The sequence below is a fragment of the Gossypium hirsutum genome, chromosome A09 (assembly GCF_007990345.1).
Source record: "Gossypium hirsutum isolate 1008001.06 chromosome A09, Gossypium_hirsutum_v2.1, whole genome shotgun sequence".
NCBI lineage: Eukaryota > Viridiplantae > Streptophyta > Magnoliopsida > Malvales > Malvaceae > Gossypium > Gossypium hirsutum.
In genome coordinates, this window is record NC_053432.1 from 6,641,058 (window position 1) to 6,661,300 (window position 20,243).

The 20,243-nt window shown below is 32.7% G+C and overlaps 1 protein-coding gene and 2 non-coding genes across 4 annotated transcripts; all 3 read right to left on the bottom strand.

The window, feature by feature from the left end:
* Positions 1-1,055: 1,055 nt before the first annotated feature.
* LOC107893036 (probable polygalacturonase At1g80170) lies at positions 1,056-5,435 on the bottom strand. 2 transcript variants are annotated; one of them, XM_016818022.2, is made up of 9 exons: positions 3,848-5,435; positions 2,968-3,108; positions 2,623-2,793; positions 2,478-2,501; positions 2,147-2,354; positions 1,975-2,056; positions 1,756-1,864; positions 1,549-1,662; positions 1,056-1,465 (listed from the first exon to the last, which is right to left on the bottom strand). In XM_016818022.2, the coding sequence occupies exons 2-9, from the start codon at positions 3,106-3,108 to the stop codon at positions 1,220-1,222; spliced, it is 1,095 nt and encodes a 364-aa protein (XP_016673511.1). In that variant the 5' UTR covers positions 3,848-5,435; the 3' UTR covers positions 1,056-1,219. The 2 variants fall into 2 exon arrangements, with proteins under 2 accessions (XP_016673511.1, XP_040933409.1); XM_041077475.1 differs by lacking the exon at positions 3,848-5,435 and adding an exon at positions 3,228-3,417.
* Positions 5,283-5,355, bottom strand: TRNAA-AGC (transfer RNA alanine (anticodon AGC)). The gene has a single exon. It is a non-coding gene; the product is annotated as a tRNA-Ala (tRNA).
* A 7,904-nt stretch (positions 5,436-13,339) lies between the features above and the next one.
* TRNAA-AGC (transfer RNA alanine (anticodon AGC)) lies at positions 13,340-13,412 on the bottom strand. Its single transcript has one exon. It is a non-coding gene; the product is annotated as a tRNA-Ala (tRNA).
* Positions 13,413-20,243: the final 6,831 nt, after the last annotated feature.

A 20,243-nucleotide genomic window follows, 5' to 3' on the forward strand; every position in this document is an offset into this window, starting at 1 on the left:
CCCTGTCGTACTGGGTTGCAATTTCTCGTTTGTTCAAAATGATCGAATATTCCTTTGGAATTTCACACATGTTTTAAAAATTCTTTAAAACGAAGGTAACGTTCGAAGTTTGGAAATTCGGGAAATCGTGCCCTATCGTGCTGGGTTACAATTTCCCGTTTGTTCAAATAATCGAATATTCCTTTAGAATTTCACTCATGTTTTCTAAATTCTAAAACAAGGCAATGTTCAATGTTTGGGAATCCGAGAAAACGTGCCCTACGTGCTGGGTTTCGATTTACCGTTTGACCAAACAATCGAATATCATTTTAAAAAATTTCAATGCATGAGTTTTGAAAATCATGAGATGATTTTGGGTATCGAAGGTTTGAAATGTCGTGTCCTACGTGTTGGATGAGATATTTTACTTCTTCGAAAAAAAGAGAATCTTAATATCCACCTCAGGTTATCCAAACATTCATAAAAAGGGATCGTATTTCAAAATTTATTTTAAATCTTTTCAATTTTCGACATTAAGACATTAATTAAATTTCGAACGTAACCAAAATGTTTTATTAAAATGAGATATTTTGCTAATCCTTCCTCGCACGTAACCGAATCTCGAACCCGTTTTCTCAAATTTCGTAGACCAAAATCGTTTTTTTAGTAAATCAAAATGTTTTATTAAAATGACCAAACTTCTTGGTGATCCGATCACACCTAAACAAAAAAGATTGGTGGCGACTCCCAATTTTCGTTTTCTTTTCAAAATATAAAGTCAATCCCCGTTTTTTTTTAAAAATAGTTTCGACAAATTTTTATTATTACCAATTCTAGTGTCAGTCTTTAGGGAGTTTAAAATTTTCTAGAAACAATCATGGATTAAAAAATTATGATTTATTATTCTATACATTGGACTAAAATAACTACACAAACGAATCTAAAATAATTCCATATTTATTTAATACGTAATAAAATATTTTGGAAATAATTTTAAAAATAAGAAAGGAATTTAAAAAAGGGCTTTTTACAAAAAAAAAAAGAAATTATAAAGTCTGTAATTGAAATATGGAAAATTAGTGAAAACTTTGTCTATAATAATTTTTATTAAATGTGATATTTAATAGATAATTCATTAAACCTAAACCTAAAGAATACTATTTACTAATTAAAAAAACCTAAAAAAAATTATCATGTTATAAACAATATACTATGAACTAATTAAAAAAAGAAAAAAAGCCTAAAAATTATCTTCTTGTTGTAAACAAGATATACTTGGATGGACCCTTCCGTTTCTCAAGCCACGAGCATTAAGACAATACGATGACGTTTTGTCTTTATGCTTCTCGTATATCAAGTTAATGTCTTTCATTGTGATATTTTTGCAAGGAATGGACTCACTGCATGAAAGCTGCACTGCTATTTTTTTATGTGATGTCCCGTTGATATTTTCATAAGCTATATTGCTGATCTCCACAGCTGATGTCTGCAATATATATATAGTAATTAAAATTAAGAATGCTACATTGTTTCAAATATAAAAATGAAATCTAATAATTAATCGCTTACTTGGTTCTTGCATTGTTTATGAGGGCAATAATATTGATCGATAATAATAGGTCGAGTCGAAGAATGGGAAGTTATATCTTCAAATTTAATGTTCCTCGCATGACCGTGTCCTCCCTAAGCACACAACAACGACAATAATTTATAAGTTACGTAACAGTTTTATTAATATAATTTAAAAAAAAACTGAATTAGAGTAGTGATATATACCTGCCAAGTTTTGATTCTAACTCCATTAGTTGTTCCATGGAATGTAACATTTCTTACATGAACAAATTCAACATCCTCAGTTTTTCCCATAATTCCAAGGCTCCCAATGCTTCACATGACAATCAAATATTAACAGATAGAGACTTAACTTCATGAAGCAAGAAGACAGATCATTGCAATAAAGTATGAAAACAAATTAAAAAAAGAAAAAGTACGTACCTTATTCCATGACCTGGACCGCATTTGATGTTACTAATGTTAATGTATTTAGATTCATTGCCAATTGATATGCAATCATCACCTGAATTAATAATCAAATATGTATAGGATATTCGAATGTACATAAAGATGTATGTATAATGAAATAAAACAAGCAAACAAACAAACAAACCGGTTTGAATGGTTGAATTATCTATAGAGACATTGGTGGAACGTTGGATGTGAATTCCGTCAGTGTTGGGACTGTGTCCCGGAGCTCTGATTGTAAGTTCAGTGGCATGAATCAAAGTAGAGCTTTCGAATGCAATGTGCATTTGTGGACTGTCTTCAAAGGTTAAACCTTTGATATCTACATTCTTGGAGTGTCCTATCATAAAACCCTAAAACAAAAGCCACATAATTCTCATACAATTACAGTATACACAATTTATGTCAATGTTTTCTGCCATACCAAAAAACTTAGTATCTTCATAAATGCAAAAACATGAAATTCGAACACATACCGTTGGTTTCCGATGTTGACAGGACTGTTTCAAAGAGCAATGAACATGTATACATCAGTAAAAACCCAACAAGAAAGTTTAACCAGAAAATATTATATACATAGGTAGAAATCTTATGGGCTTATAATAGAATATAAACAATTACCTTTTCGTTATCTTTGCAAGAAAGTTTCCACCATTTATCTCCCTGGCCATTGATGGTACCAGATCCTTGAATGTGCAGACCATCGAAATTTTCAAAGCCAATCCAATGGTTACAATTTGTTTCACAGTCCCATGCAGAAGGTTTGGTTGGGGCTATGATTCTCCCATCAATCTGCACCCCAATTTATATGCTAAGTTTTCACAAGACAAATGTAAAGGAAGCAGTTTCTAACTAACACAAAAGACATAGGCCTCGTATTATGTATCCTTGGTTTTATACACTGCTAGCACTATCACTAAATATATATGTAAATAAATTTACAATCGAAATTAGAGAAAGAAATACCTGCAACGTAATGTTATTAGAGTTGCAATGTTTGCCATTGAAAGTTAAAGGTTGCAGCAGATACGTCTTCCCTTGAGGTACAAGAAAGGTTGGTGATGGAGCTGAAGTATCACAAGCAGCATCCCAGGCATGCTTAAACATCTAAAATACATACACACCATTAGACCAAGCATATATTATCAGTAGGCATGCAACATCAATCCTAAACAATGTCTTGTTAAAATTAGCAGCACAGAGAGCAGAGAGAATGAAAAGAAAACCTTAGAATCATCTTTCTGTCCATCTCCAATAGCTCCAAAGTTAATCACATTAAATGTATTGTCGATATTTATGTTGGTGTTCTTCAACTGACGAGAAGAGCCAGTGAATACAATGCATTGGATCAAAAGAAGTAACAACAAGATTTTCGAAGTTGCCATAGTACTGATTTGATGCGTATATGGAAGAGAAGATACATACGTATAGAGGGTATGTATTGATATAGTACATTGTTTTCATAATTCAACAATGAAAAGGAGTTGTTAAGAGTTAGAATACTTATGATAGAATTAGTCCTTTTCATACTGCAACTATACAACTACATATAAATATGAATTTTTATTATTGAAGTAATTAAAAGTGAAATAAAAGAGTAAAAGAAAGTTGTTTAGTAGAAGTAGGAATCATGAGTTAAATCCATCCATCCATGTAAAGATAAAACTCCATAGCAGTTTCATTATGCCACCATTTAAGCTAAATTCCGGAACTCCCCCTCACATAAACAGCTAATTCAATCCTATCAACCCTAATCACTAATGATAAAATCCCCCCAAGCATTGATAAAACCACCAGTAAAAAGATATCAAAAACAATTTCGCAAAAATAATAAAGAAGCACGCACCAGGCCGTGGCTGTATTTCCAGAAGTGGAGTCCTCGTCCTTGTCATCGCCGTTCGCTTCATATCAGTACCTTCCGTGCCTCACAAACATCACAATAATAAAACCCATCATCTGAAACCAATCCAAATTCGAAAATGAATGCAGTAAACTAGAGATAGGTATTGTGATGCTTGTGAAGAAAAAATGGTAGCTATATGAATATGATTTTTCTTGTTCAATCTTGTTTGATTCAACTCCACCACCCTCAGCCTCTCCTTTTTGCATTTTCTTCGATGACCCTTCGCTCTTTACTTTCTCCTGCCCTAGTTTTCCCTCTAATGAATTTATCATTTCAGCCCCATTATCACTTCCGCCTACCTCCGTATCAGACCCTTTTGTCTCCTTCACCAAAGCCCAGATCCATCCGATTCTGTATTATTCTCCAAAGTAATAAAGATTACGGGTAAACTACCCTAATGGTCACTTCTGTTTAACGGTTGACGCTAAGTTAAATTATCACATTCAAACAATTACGCTAAGTTAACCTCCTTTATTTTCCTTACTTCTTTATTTCTTTTAACATAAGTCGAATGGGCAGTAACAAAAAAAAATCAAAAGCGATCGTTATCTATAATCAAAATCTATAAACGCATAACATGGGATAATTATCAAAATCGTCCACCATCACCTATCATCTCTATTTTATCCACTAACACTTTCACCACTATCATGTTCTCCTTTTGAAAACATCTCAAAGAATCCTCAACTTTTAGACTACTCATGATCTATTCTCCGTCACCGACTATTAGCTTCATCGTCACCGGTCATTGTCTAATCTTTGGCTCTCCGTCACCAGTATTCCTCCACGAACTTATTCTCCTCGGTCCTCATTGCTCAAAAATTTACAGGAAAGTTCATTTTTTCCTGGAAGTGTTTAATTCCTGGAAGATCTCTATCAATTTTATTTTATTCTTTATTCATAGGCATAGCTTGGCAAAGCCATATCTATCAATTTAATGAACAAGAAAGATGTTTGTTGAGAAAAGCAAGTAAAACCGGAACTTGAGAGGTTGTAATTTTAAAGTTGTTCAAGGCATATATATGATAGTGAATGACAATTTGAATATGAATGTAAGTAGCAAACTCAAGAGTCGAAGGCCAAACCAGCAAAGGTGAGGTGAAATATCCACTTATTATCTCCATCAGGACCCAACAATGGAATGCAAAGAAAAGGTGTACTCTGTTATGGCAAGCACAGAGTTTGTAACAGCAAAAATTCCATTAATTGGGTAGCTGATAAAGCGTCGGTGATCGTCATAAACAGTTGATTTAGCACAGGTGTGTTTCATAGGAATTCTGCTACGTGATTCCATCTGTATCTAGTTTCACTTTAAAATTTCATCACCAGTGCAAATGGGGAATAGAAACATGTTTTAAAAGCTAGAGGAAACAAAAATTGGAGATGCGGGGTATCGATCCCCGTACCTCTCGCATGCTAAGCGAGCGCTCTACCATCTGAGCTACATCCCCTTTGCTGGTTCTGTTTTCACTTTTATACTACATTACTTAAAAAAGAAATTACCTCAAGTTTTATCCTTTTTAGCCCAGAAATCGCTTTCCTCCCTTCAAATTCTTAACTTTCCTTAATTTGTTACATTATATTACACTAGTATGGTTTTTAGGGTTTATCGGAGGTTCGCGTTGAGTTAACTATTAAAAAAGTTTTTGTACTCTTTGTATTTTAAATTTTAATCTTTATATATTTCTTTTCAAGAGTTTATCTTTTTACTTTTTGGATTTAAAAATTTACGCCCCTTTGTTAATATCTTATAATTTTTCGTTAAATTTACTGGTATGACATTTTTAAATTAAATAAAATTACTCATTTAATATCTATGTTACAAAAATATGACACTATAATAGACCTAAATTTAATTAATAGAGAATTTTAACGGTGTTAAAATTTCTTAAAAACTCATATAAACATTTTACTCAAAATAAAGTATTTAGAGTAACTAATGACATTATAAGAATTGAGGTAGAAAATTATGTCAAAATTAAAGCATAGAGATAAAATTTTAAATTTGAGTGAAATATAAAGATCAAAATTGGAATTTAACCTTTCTTATATAATCTCACAAAAGTAGAGGGATTAAAACTAAAATTTAACCATCACCTTCTCATGTAAAAAAAAAAGAGACAAAAGAAAAAGGACAAATGTCATGTAAGGAAGGCACAAAAATTTCATTTTAAGAAATTTATATAAAGTAGTATAGATTTTAGGGTAAACTAGACAAATAGTCACTCAACTTTCAAAAATATTTATTTTAAGCACAAAAAAAGTTGACAAAATGGGCACGCGTATTATGAAATTTGTTCATTTTGATCACTCCTATTAAAATTGCAAACGAAAATCTTACCTGCCATTCCAGTTAATTTTTGTTATTTTCTAGCCGGATAGTAATATCCACCTCATGCATTCAAATAACTTACTCCTTAAAGTGTATAAAGGTAAAAGAAAAAAAATGAAGAAAATGTTAATTCCAGCGATTTTTATTTCAATTTTTCACTCATTTATCATCCCAGTGAACTCTCTATGCTGCCATAATTGATCCATGGTCTTGCACAATATACCCCTCTCATGTTTAATGTCCTGACGAACTCTATTAGTTGCCATAGTCTAACTGTAACACCATGTTCGATGTAGTCCTAGTTGATGTTTTGCGTAGGAGGATAGCTGGTTAAGTTTAAGTCTAGCTAAGGCCGATTTTCACCCTATTTGCCAAGTATTGTATTTGTGTTGATTTTCGCGCCATGATTGATGGAATGTTTAGTTAATCAAGTAAGTCTGTGATGCTTTGGTTGAAGGATTTGTCTTTTGGCGTAGTAGGTTATGGGTTTTTATGTCTTGGCGTGGTCATTGGGAGAACTCACCAATCGACAAACTCTCTTGGTAAGTTTTGTGTGACAGATCCTTCTACTAGTATCTTCCAATAGTGGATTGTAGGATTGTGCACCCTACTGTTTTCTGTTTGAACATGTGTGTTTACTGTTCAGTTTTAGTTAAGTTTTGTTAAGATCTAGTTAGAAATTAACTAAAGTGCAATGGACTTTAATGTAAGAAATACCTAGAAATAATTGTGTTGGCCACATTAAGGTGGTGAGTTAGCTTTGTATGTTAGCCACATGTAAGTTATTGTGAAAGCTATGAGCTATAAATATCGTTGAGACTTTTGTAAAATGGGGTTCTTCTTTCCTTTCCTTTTGCTCTGATAACCTGTTTAAGAAAGAATTCTTCGTTGGAGAGAAACTAGCAAGTGTTTGAATATTAGAAAAAGGTTGTAGAGTATAGTGAAGGTCTTGGTGAAACCAACTGCTTTGAAGTTTTTTCTGAGCATTCCAACCAATGTTAGTTGTTTATGAATTTTCTCTAAATCTTTACATATTGTTAAGTTCTGGCTATCATAGTTGTAAGCTAAGAATTCAAATAAAACTATCCCTTGGAATGTGGTAAGCTTCTGTATGTAATCATCTACATGTGCATATATGTGACAAGAAACAGACACAACTTTCTTGAAGTACAAACTCGATATCTGGATAAGATGGGCCTCTGGTAAGGCACGTTAGTTGCTAACCAAAATGGCAGATATGATGAACCACTGGTAGGACATGCTAGCTGCTAACCAGATTAGCATGAGTGTTGGGTTTCTAGTAGGGCATGTTAGTTGCTAAATAGCCTGACGATATGGGTGTTGCCTCGGTAGGACATGTTAGTTGTTAACCATGGAAAAAAGTCCTGAACTCATGGGAACATGCATGTGTTCGAAACAACAATGATTGTGATATCTAGTTTAATGTGTGAAAATGAGATCCGAAGCTAGCATAAGGAAGGTCGAGAAAAAGGTATGAAAATATGAATTTCGGGAGTTTTTACATGTTATGTATGTCCGCAGTCAAGAAAGAAAAGTTGATTAGGCATGTTTGATATTTTGTATGTTAAGTGATAAATCTTCATCCGTTGATTGTGTCGAGTACGTAACGTATTCGCTAAGTTTTTTTGTTTGGCATGTAGAATCTGCCCTAATGAAAGTGAGTTCTGAAGGTATGTATAAATCAATCTGATAAATTTTATGAGACGTAATGGTAAGTATTAGTAAATGTTGTCTTCCATGGAAGGATTCAGTTTTGTTAAGGCTAATGATCTCTATGGATGTAAGGAAGAATGGTATTCGCCAGTATTAGAGTCCATTTAGAAAAACTATTCGCCATGGATAGGTATTCGCCATAGATAGGTATCCGCCATTGGTATCAGAGTATATGCCCAAATGTCTCTGCGTGTGGAGTTTAATTTATTAGTTTATGTGTATGTTTATGTACAATTGTAGTATTACCTACTCTTATAACTTGTTGGGAAAAGGTTGAGTATTTCTATTTTTGGAACTCATTAAGTTCTTTTGAACTTACTCCCTTTCTTTTCCTTTTTCCAAGAGGTGCTTCGTCGTAAAGCTTGTTGAAGAGACTCGGCCAGAAATAGCGGCTTCTGCTGTGAGCTTCTCTTGTATTTATTTTGTAACAAGTGTATGTTATTTTACAGTGACATATAGTTCTGTTTTGTAACTAAAAATTTGTAATAGATTACTTCTTTTCTAAAACGTAGTTTTTATAAGAATGTTACCCTTGAAGGATTGGTTAAAGCCTTAATGAATTATGGTTTATGAAATATTTTCTAATTGTATATGCCAAATTGTTTTTAAACGTTATTTTACTTCCAGTGTTGAATTTAAAATTTTTGTAAAGGATAGAACTTACCGTGAGTTTTATATAAGTTTGTTGATTTTCATGACATTTCCAATGAAAGAATTTATGATTTATATTATGGTGTATATCTGTTTGATTACTCATGTTTTAAAATTTTTCTGAGTTAACTCCCCAATTCAATTTGTTATATGTGGAAAATAAATTAAGATCGGACAAAGCTTACATTTACTTTCTATGTAACGCCTCGGTCTATTGTTGGTATTTGGGTGTTACACTTACTATTTTCATTCAGTTCAGTATCCCCGTGTTTATCGTCCTAGCAAGCTATCCACGATTCCATAGCATCTTTCAACAATGGACTTACACGATCTACCCTATGCTTACCGTCTCAGTGGACCATCCCGTAATTAGTGTCCTAACAGACTATCACGTGTTTAACATCCTATCGAACTATCCTATTTTTATCGTCCCGACGGACTATCAAAGGATGTCATAGTGTCTTTCAACTATGGTCTTAGTCTTATTTACTATGATGCCATAGCGTCTTTTAGCCATAGTCTTACTCACCCTTATCATTATGCCATAGCGTCTTTCAACTATTGTCTTACTCATTTTTATCATGATATCGTAGCATCTTTCAGCTATGGTCTTACTTATTATCATCATTATGGCATAGTATGTTTCAGCTATGGTCTTACTTACTCCTGGTGTATAGCCTCTAATCGGTCCCATGGTCTAGCCATGATCTCTATTCTTCCATTTCATTCCATCTATTCCTCTATTTCACCATCCTATACCTTGATGCTTGAACACTGCAGCGTTCCCTCCATAAGGCCCCGAGCTTCACACGTCACAGGTGCACACAGCAACACCATATGGCGGTATCTAACAAATTGATCCTCTTTCTTATTCCTACCTTCATCTAACCCGTCAGTGTTTCTCATTCATGTGATACTTTAACAATCATGTAGTGTATGCATTTCTTAAATGAACTACCTTGAAATTATAGTTAATTCATGCTTATTAAACTAACATGGCGGACACTTGTAGACCATGCAATCTTACTACATACTTAGCTTTTCAAAGGTTGAGTGCAAAAACTCACCTGATGCTTCTTTGCCTTGTCTGCTTAGCTCTTTTGGACGTCAGAGCTTCCATTCTCTTGGCAGCTAAGCAATACAACCAATTCATGAGTTAAGCTCAATAATCTTAGTTTAAAACTCGATTTTCTAGAAACATGTAGAATCCTTAAAATGGTTTTTGGAAGCCTTTATAACATTGGTTCTTAAATCTTACATACACTAAAGGACTTAGAACATTAGCAGCTTACTAGATCCTCTATTTTTCCCGAATAAAAACTCACGATCACTACTCCATACAGTGGCCATCTTTCCTTCGGAGTAACCAAGAAGGAAAATAAAGGAAATGAAATGAAACAGATTGGAGAATAAGTCTCCCAGGAAGTCACTAACCAGCTATTTATAGCCCTTCATATGTGGCTTTTCATCGTATAACAACCATTCATCCTTAATTATTTTGTCCCCTATTAAGGAACCATATGGTTCTAATTTTAACCAAACCAGATTTGAAGTTCAACTATGCTCAAACTAGCCTCTATATTTTTCAAATTGTCTAGTAAAGATCACCAGTTTAGGGCCTCTTTTAATTTAACCCCTAAAAGTATGAAATTTTCAGATTTCAATGGAAACTGGGTGTGACAGCTCAAATCTCTCAAATGGGTTTCACCACTCAGATCTCTTAAATGGGTTGGCTGTTACAGTCATGTTGGTCGGTATTTGGCTCTTTTCTGAATCATTTTCTATAGCCATGAGGTTTGAGGGTCTTGGTATTATAAAGGATTAAATGGTTTGTTGATAGGGGTTAGGAGTTGATGGTCACGAGCACTAGCTTTCCTAGCTTGAGGGAGTATTTAAGTAAGCTATCCTACTAATGCAATTTGATGCTTCCTATGTCGAAAGACAACCAACCGTCCCTCAAAGCCCCTTCTCGAGACACTCTTTCTTAGTCCCTTTGCCTTCTCCTTTTCGATACCATCTCTTATTTCCCCTTAGATGTCACTTCCTCTATCAAATCAAAGAGCGACTATTCCCTACCAAGAAAGACAGTAAGCCAAGGAAAGAGATTTATTTGCAAAATCTCATAAATTCTCAAAACATGCTCTCCTTTAACGTGAAAAAGAAACCCTCAGTGGAAATAAAATTGACAAAAACCCAAGTTGAACACATCAAACTCAAATAGAAAACAATTAATAAAAGCTCTTGTAAAACAAAAAAATGAAGCAAGAGATGAAAGGCAGTGCAAGCAAAGGGAAATGTGATGCGTCGTTGAGAGCACCAAAAATATCCTATTCCCTGTAAAATAACGAAAAAGAAATAGTAAAGGGGAAGTATGGTCGAATCCTTAGGGACCGGATTATACAAATGCTTGTTTCTCGAACTCCTGGGCAGAATCGTGCCCAAGAAAACCTACGTTCTGGAAAAAAATAAAAAAAAAATTTAAGAATTGATTTTGGAAGCAAAAAATAAAATAAAAATAGAATTTAAAGTTTACTAAAATTATGATTACGAAAATAATAAAAATAATAAAGAGAGTTTTAAGAGAAAAGAAATTCTTATGGGAAAGTTCCAGCCTCCGGTTGTCTCATTCCGCCTTGGGCTTAATCCTTGGCTTTTGGATGATTCTTCTCGACTCAAGTAAGCTAGTTATAGTGGAAGAGGACGCCTACGACCACCAGCTCCAAAGATTAGACTTACGATTTTTAGGGAACCTGACTCTAGCCAGTAATCTATGCTAGATTAACGCTTCTCAATGGCAAATCCTACGCCATTTTGTCTCTTTGGCTCGCCAACCTCTGATGCAGTAAGTTAACGAATCGACTATGCAATCCTTCTAAAACATACAAAGCGGCCGCCTTTGCATATGCTGAAAAGCTTACTTCTTAAGGGCCATGGACAGAAGCGTCAGCCCGTAGTGCGGAGAAACGATGAATACTTGGCGAGAAGGCTAAGTACGGATTCTAGGCCTCAAGAACCCTTTTTGGGGAAATATTGACAACTTTTGGCTAGAAGGGTTTTAGTGGCTCATGATAATGGTGGAAAAGAAAATAAATTATGGAAAAAGAAATTTTATTAAAAGAAAAATATGGAAAGAACAAAAGACTTTTAGGGGGAGAGTGTTTACAGAAAAGATGAACCCCAAATAGAGTTACTTCACCCCCTATTTATAGTGCTAGGGAGATAGTCTAATTGAACTTGAATTCTAAAAAGATAAATACATTTAATTAAAGATAAATAAAGATAATTAAAATAAAATCCTAAAATTAAATAATCCTAATATTTATCTTAATATTAATTATCCTAATATAAAATAAAATAAAATCAAATCAAATAGAGTCTTCCAAAATAAAATCTCTTCTATTTGATTTTAAGTCCTTGTGCCTTCCATGTTTACACTTTTGGCACCATATTTGTCCCACGTTGCATATTGGCTCATTTAATCTCCAAATTGACTCTTTTTCCCTTGAATTTACTTTTCGCCTCCAATTTAGTCCCTAAAAGATAAAAAGACATAAATAGCTCAAATTAGTAGGCTCAAGCTCAAAATAAACACATGATTAATATATAAAACATGTCATTTTAGAGTATTATCAAATTCCCTCTTACTTAGCCCATGCTTGCCCTCAAGTATGGTTCCTATCGATTGTGAAAGCTAGATTCTGCCATAAAAGAAATACCACTCCAAAGTTCCATAAAAATTAGTTAAAAATGCATATGAAAAATAAAGAGACCTCTAAGCTTACTTTAAGTAAAACAGAAAAAGTATTCCAATTAATTCACACAAAAATTAAGATCGACTTGAGTTATGCTATTTAGGTAAATTACCAAACCTACTAAGACACCTTAATTATTTCCTCCTTTAGTCCTCGAAGTGCAACTTTATCAGTACTTATTTTTTCTTTTTTCTTTTTTCCTTTTTTGATTTTTTTTAAATTTTATTATTATTTATTTACTTAGGAATATATTAAACATTTTGACGCGAAGAGAGATGACAACCCAAGCACCCCACCCCGGTTACTCAGCCCAACATACTCCTAAAATTATTTATTTTCGGTTAGCGGAGTTTTACCCAACACGTCACACAAACTATCAATTTTATTTTATTCTTTATTCATAGGCATAGCTTGGCAAAGCCATATCTATCAATTTAATGAACAAGAGAGATGTTTGTTGAGAAAATCAAGTAAAACCGGAACTTGAGAGGTTGTAATTTTAAAGTTGTTCAAGGCATATGATAGTGAATGACAATTTGAATATGAATGTAAGTAGCAAACTCAAGAGTCGAAGGCCAAACCAGCAAAGGTGAGGTGAAATATCCACTTATTATCTCCATCAGGACCCAACAATGGAATGCAAAGAAAAAGTGTACTCTGTTATGGCAAGCACAGAGTTTGTAACAGCAAAATTCCATTAATTGGGTAGCTGATAAAGCGTCGGTGATCGTCATAAACAGTTGATTTAGCACAGGTGTGTTTCATAGGAATTCTGCTACGTGATTCCATCTGTATCTATTTCACTTTAAAATTTCATCACCAGTGCAAATGGGGAATAGAAACATGTTTTAAAAGATAGAGGAAACAAAAATTAGAGATGCGGGGTATCGATCCCCATACCTCTCGCATGCTAAGCGAGCGCTCTACCATCTGAGCTACATCCCCTCTTCTTGTACGCTCAAAAATTGGAGATGCGGGGTATCGATCCCCATACCTCTCGCATGCTAAGCGAGCGCTCTACCATCTGAGCTACATCCCCTCTTCTTGTACCCTTTTCACTTTTATAATTCATTACTTAAAAACAAAATTGCCTCAAGTTTTTCCCCTTTTGGCGCAAGTTTATAGAAATCTCTTTCCTCCCTGCAAATTCTAAACATTCCTTAATTTGTTACATTATATCTTTAAGTTGGGTTAATTATTTATTTTTTGTTAAATTATAGAGTAAATTTTAAAAGGTTACACAATAAGTTTAAAGTTTTTATATTTTTTGTAAATTTTTAAATTTAATCTCTATACTTTTATTTTCAAGAGTTTAATTCCTTTACTTTTCGAATTAAAAAAAATTAGGTCCATTTATTAACACTATTATAATCTTCCCGTTAAATTTTATCAAAACTAAAAGCATAGAGATAAATTTTAAATTTGCGACATATAGAGGTCAAAACTAAAATTTAACCTTTCTTATATAATCTCACAAAAGTAGAGGGATCAAAATTGAAATTTAGCCATTATCTTCTTATGTATAAAAATGAAAATGAAAAAGAAAAAGAAAAAGAAAAAAGGACAAGTGCCATGTAAGGAAGGAAAAAAAATCATTTTTAAGAAATTTATATATAGTAGTATATATTCTAGGGTAAACTAGACAAATAGTCACTTAACTTTCAAAAAATTCATTTTAGGCACAAAGAAGTTAACAAAATGGGCACTCATATTATAAAGTTTATTCATTTTTATTGCTCCTGTTAAAATTTTAAGCGAAAAGCTTACCTGACATTCCAGCTAATTTTTGTTATTTTCTAGCTAGATATTGGTATCCACATCATGCAGTCAAATAACTTACTCCTAGAAGTGTGTAAAGGTAAAAGAAAAAAAGAAAAAAGTGTTAATTGTTGGAAATTGTACATTGCAAATTCATAATTATTCATGAGCACTTATTAGAAAGTGTTGGTTTATTCAAAAGATACATTTGATTCCAGGAGACATGTTTTTCTTTGAAGTATGTCCAATGGAAATCAAACATAAAGGATTGTGACTCTTCAAAATAGTGTCTATTGAGTATATATAAATAGAGGGTCTATAGTGCTCACAAATCACAATTACAATCAATCCTATCTTTTAGAAATTAAAGTAAGAGTTAGTGAATTCCTTGATTTTGCTAATCAAAGAAAATTCAAAAGCTTTATTGTATCCTAGGAGGACCTTTGTCTTAACCCTCTAGCAACTTTGTGTGGGGGCGAATAGTTCTCTTTGAAAAGCGTCACCTGCACCTCGAAGTCTACTGTTTATTTCAATACCGTTTCCGAATCTATCTTCTCCATTCTATATTTCCAACAATCAAAGAGAACAAATTTTGGAGATGGCAACGAAAGCTACCACTACATTCAAAGTAATGAACCAATAGTTTGTGAAACTTGACCAATGTAAGAAAGAATTTAGTGTCTGCAAGTATTCTGTGTAACAATGGGTTCAAGATTATCTTGGAATCTGATAAGTTTGTCTTTCTTAAGGGTGATATATATGTAGGAAAAGGATATTGTAATGAAGGTATGTTCAAGTTGAGCATTGATATGAATAAAGTTAATTCTTCTACTTATATCGTTGAATCTTATCCTTTGTGGCATGCGCGTTTAACATATTTAAATTTTAAAACTTTACAATGTATGCAAAAGAATGGTTATATAAGTCTAAGTAATGATGATTTTGGGGATAAATGTGAAATTTTTATTCAATAAAAAATTACCAAGAAGTCGTTTCCTAATAAGTGTGAAAGGAATTCGTAAGTGTTAGATTTAATTCATTCTGATGTTTGTGAATTAAATGGAACTCTAACAAAAGGTGGAAAATGATATTTTATCATTTTTATAGATGACTTCTCTAAATTTATTTATATGTTTCTCATGAGAAGTAAAGGCGAGGCGTTTGATATGTTTAAACATTTTAAAAATGAGGTTGAGAATTTGTTTAATAAGAAAATCAGGTTGAGAATTTGTTTAATAAGAAAATCAAAGTGTTTCGTGGTGATAGAGGTGGTGAATATGTTTTTAAATGAATTTAATGTATTTTGTGAGGAACAAGGTGTGGTACATGAGTGTTCCGCACCTTATACTTCACAACAAAATGGTTTGGCGGAAAGAAAGAACCATACTTTAAGGAGACTACCGAGTATTAAGGTACGCCTTATACTGACAACTTTTATCTACAATTACCAAAATCCAAATGTAGTATTAAGTCCACAAAAATTGGTGTAATGGTGGAGGGAGTTCTAGAGAACTCACGATTTTGGACCGCTAGTGGCTGGGATAGGACAGCCAATTTTTAAACCGATATTTGTATGGCATATTTGACCATTTATGCATGTATGAATGAGTTACTTGATGAAACGATTGAGATGATTTATGTGCATATATCTTTCATGAACAACGTGAATAACTTTGGAATTGATTCGGTTGATTGTCTATGTTTGAAAATATTATTAATGCTTGACTAAAGTAGCCATACTAAATTACCATATTTGAAATTGCCAGTTATTTATAATCAATTTCTATTCTTGGTAATTATATATGATGTGTGTTTAATGTTTTAATAGAATAACTGTATGATTCGGTTTATTGTAAAGGGACTCACCTTGAGTTTCCATAGCTCACTCCCCCAAATTTCCATCTTTAAAAACAATCCATTAGGCTAGGATGTAGACAAGACACTGGGAGAGTCTCGGCTTTGGTTTCTTTTTCTTTTATTTCGTTAATGATTATTATTTTTATTTCCTTAGGAAGTTAAATTATTTACATTTTCTGTTTTTATGAAACGTGATTTGGGATTTGATTTTAAGTTAGTTATTAGGTGTATCCCTTTCAGTAAAGATTATAAAATTTAGGTGTTTATTATTCGTTATGGAAAAAAAAACAACAAAAAGTGGAGATGCAGGGTATCAATCCCCGTACCTCTTGCATGCAAAGCAAGCGCTGTACCATTTGAGCTACATCCCCTTTGCTTATACCATTTTGACTTTTATAGTTCATTACTTAAAAAAGAAATTGCCTTAAGTTTTTTTCCTTTTAGCGCAAGTTTATAGAAATCTCTTTCCTCCCTGCAAATTCTAAATTTTCCTTAATTTGTTATATTATATTATTTTTACTTGATCTTCGAGTTGGGTTAATTAATTATTTTTTGTTAAATTATAGAGTAAAAATTAAAAGGTTACAATAAGTTCAAAGTTCTTATACTTTTTGTAAATTTCTAAATTTAATCTCCATACTTTTATTTTCAAGAGTTTAGTTCCTTTACTTTTTGAATTAAAAAATTTAGGTCCCTTTGTTATCACCGTTATAGTTTTTCCATTAAATTTGCTGGTGTTAACACCCCTTAATCCTTATCTGTTGTCAGAATAGGGTTACAGAGCATTATCGAACTTTTCAAATCAAATACGAACATTAAACACATTAAGTTGCATATACTACATAAATTAATCAAATTGTCCCTTTTATAGGCCCTCAGGTCCAAAATATGTGTTAGAAACAAACCGGGACTCAATCAGAAACTCAGAAAATTTTTTCGCAAAAATTTCAAAATTTTTCCTAGTTGCAGGGCACATACGCTCGTGTGACTAAGGGACACGCCCGTGTGACCCTATTGCATGCTCGTGCTTTAGGCTGTGTCCTACCCCGTGTAACTCTCTGACTTGCATCACACGGCCAAATCATACGCTCGTGTGCTAGGTCGTGTGCCTCACACGGTTGAGACACACACCTGTGTCTCTGCCTGTGTGAAGATTTCTGGGCATTCTGTTTTGAAAATTTTAAGTTGTAGGGGACACACGGCCGAACCACACGCCTATGTGATAGCCGTATGTCTCACAGGGTCTGGTCACATGCCTGTATGCCAGGCCGTGTGGACTCAAAATGAGCCTTATACATCAAGTTTACCAACCCTGCAAATCTTGAACATCAAGCAATTCAAAAACCATTTATTCAACCACTTCAAAACACGATTAAACACCTCTAAACTTGTTCAAATAGACAACCTAAATGCCTCACCAATGAACATTCATAGATACCTTACTCATATGAACAAAACAATCAAAATAATCATCAATCAAACTAATTTTTAAAACATACCAATTTAACCAAAAATTGGCAATAGCTTTAACATACCACTTTATAACCTCAACATAACACACATGTATTCATGTTTATAAGTAACTAATATCAGTTTATATCATATTTACAATCATTTCCCCAAAATGAAAACTGCAACATCCTAGGTACATGCTATTATAAACAAAAAGAAAAATACTTTACCACATTTTAGCTCCGGATCGGCTTTGGATGCTGATTCAATGATCTGACTTTAATCCTAACTTGCGCAAGGAAAACAAACCGTACGCTGAGTATGAACTCAGTGGTATTTCTATAATCCGAGTACTTATAAAAAAATAATTAAACATACACATTTAATTCATACAATATCTAAATCCATTCAAATAATCAATTTATATATAAATCATTTATCACACATTCAATTCTCATCAATAGCTATCTCAATAGCTTTTCTCAACTTTGATTCTCACATTCATCTTTCAATGTCAATTTCCATTCCATGAATCCCATGATTCATGCTTCTTATTTGTACAACTCAATTCATTATCCATTCCAATTCACATACAATGTCATTCAATTTCAAACTTATTGCCAATTCATTCATTTACCACTATTAACACAACTTGGACTCGGACAGATACAGGGATCCAACCAAAACACACTAGTTTGGCACCCAGTGCCTCATCAGATAATTCAAAGTAATAGATTGACACCCAGTGTCCCATCGACCATGCCGAGGTAAGTTGGCACCCAGTACATCATCGAATTTATCCGAAGTAATAATTTGACACCCAGTGTCTCATCGACTCGAGGTCGAAGTATCCCTGAACTCTTCTAATCCTATGGCATGCCAACTATATCCGACTCAACCCGACATTGTTAATAGGGTTTCATTCACCTTTCAATATCAAACAACATTCATTCCAACTCAAATAATCACATATCCCATAAAATCAGTTCAATTCAATTCAATATCACAATATCAATTACTCACCTCAATCCACTTACCATACATATTAAGTAATAAATTCAACAATTAATTATTAAGTTCAGATTATAGAAATACAAACCGTAATTCCCGAGTCACTCCTCGTCAACTTTGTCTTTTCCTTTCTTAGCCGTGGTATCCGGCACAACATTAGCAATTAAACCTTTGAACCTTAAAACCTTAATTTTCCTTTTCTTTCTTTTCTCCTTTCTTTCTTTCCTATTTCGTTTCACTCTTTGTTTCCTTTTTATTTCTTTTGTTTCTTTTTTTGTTTGTTTTAATTTAATTGTTATATAACAATATATATATAATATAATACAATAAAATACTATTTACTTAAATTATAAGTAAATAGGTAATTATTCTTAATATATGTATTTTATTAATCCACATGTCACCACCATCACCATACACTTGTCAACTTTTGACTTAATTTCTTATTTAGTCCCTTAAATTTTCTCTATTCTATAATTCAACTTTTACTCTATTTGCAATCTAGTCCTTATACCTAGTTCCTCTTAATTTAGACAAATTCACCTATTCAAAACCTAATTAACCACACAACTAACTTCGTAAATATTTATTTTCGTTTTACGAAAACAGAGATCCAAAATTCCGTTACCCGTAAATTTTGAGTCATACATTTTGAATTTTTTTTTAAAAAAGTACTCACTTGATATCTATGTAACAAAAAGTTGACATTGTAATGGACTTAAATTTAATAGAAAATTTTAATGGTGTTAAAATTTCTTAAAAATTCAGAAACATTTTACTTAAAATAAAACATTTAGACTAACTAATGACATTATAAGAATTGAGGTAGCAAATTATGTCAAAATTAAAGCATAGTGATAAAATTTTAAATTTGAGCGAAATATAGAGATCAAAACTGGAATTTAACCTCTCTTATATAATCTTACAAAAGTAGAGGGATTAAAGTTAAAATTTAACCATCATCTTCTCATGTAGAAAAAAAAAGGACAAATGTCATGAAAGGAAGGCACAAAAATTTCATTTTTAAGAAATTTATATAAAACAATATAGGGTAAATTAGATAAGTAGTCACCTGACTTTCAAAAAATTTCATTTTAAGCATAAAAAAGTTAACAAAATGGGCACTCATATTATGAAGTTTGTTCATTTTGATTGCTCTTGTTAAAATTACAAACGAAAATCCTACCTACCATTCTAGTTAATTTTTGTTATTTTCTAGTTGGATATTAATATTCACCTCATTCTCCTTGAAGTGTATAAAGGTAAAATAAAATAATACTAAAAAATGAAGACAGTTTTAATTGCAATGGATGGATATTTAGAACATAGAAAGCAAAGTTGTGTGTTATTTTTGTTCTAGATGAGGTGACGTTGGAGGAATTGCTAGGTTGAAAACAAAGGAAAATAAATTATTTGAATGTAAAATAATGAGGTAGATATTAATATCTAAAGTGGAAAATAAAAAAAAATTAATTGGAATGCCATGTAAGATTTCTGTTTGCAATTTTAACAGGGATGATCAAAATGAACAAACTTTGTAACATGGGTGCTCATTTTGCAAGAATTAACGCCATGATTAATTGTCCTTAATTGTTCATTTTCAAAATTGACAGGGATTAAGGTTTTTTAGAGGGACCAATTTGCTTAATATCAAAATTGAGAGGGACCAAAAAGGTCATTTTACCAAGAATTTTTTTATAGAAAATAGTTATATTTATGGAACCGATTGATATACCGGACTGAACAAAAGGGTTGAACCAATTGAATCAGAAATTATGTTCATTCAATAATT

Coding starts and splice junctions, on each gene's coding strand:
- LOC107893036 (XM_041077475.1), bottom strand. CDS start 3,386: ATGGCAACTTCGAAAATCTTGTTGTTACTTCTTTTGATCCAATGCATT. Junction 3,109..3,227: donor GACAGAAAGATGATTCTAAG/GTTTTCTTTTCA, acceptor TATGTATTTTAG/ATGTTTAAGCATGCCTGGGA. Junction 2,355..2,477: donor GTCAACATCGGAAACCAACG/GTATGTGTTCGA, acceptor CTTTTGTTTTAG/GGTTTTATGATAGGACACTC.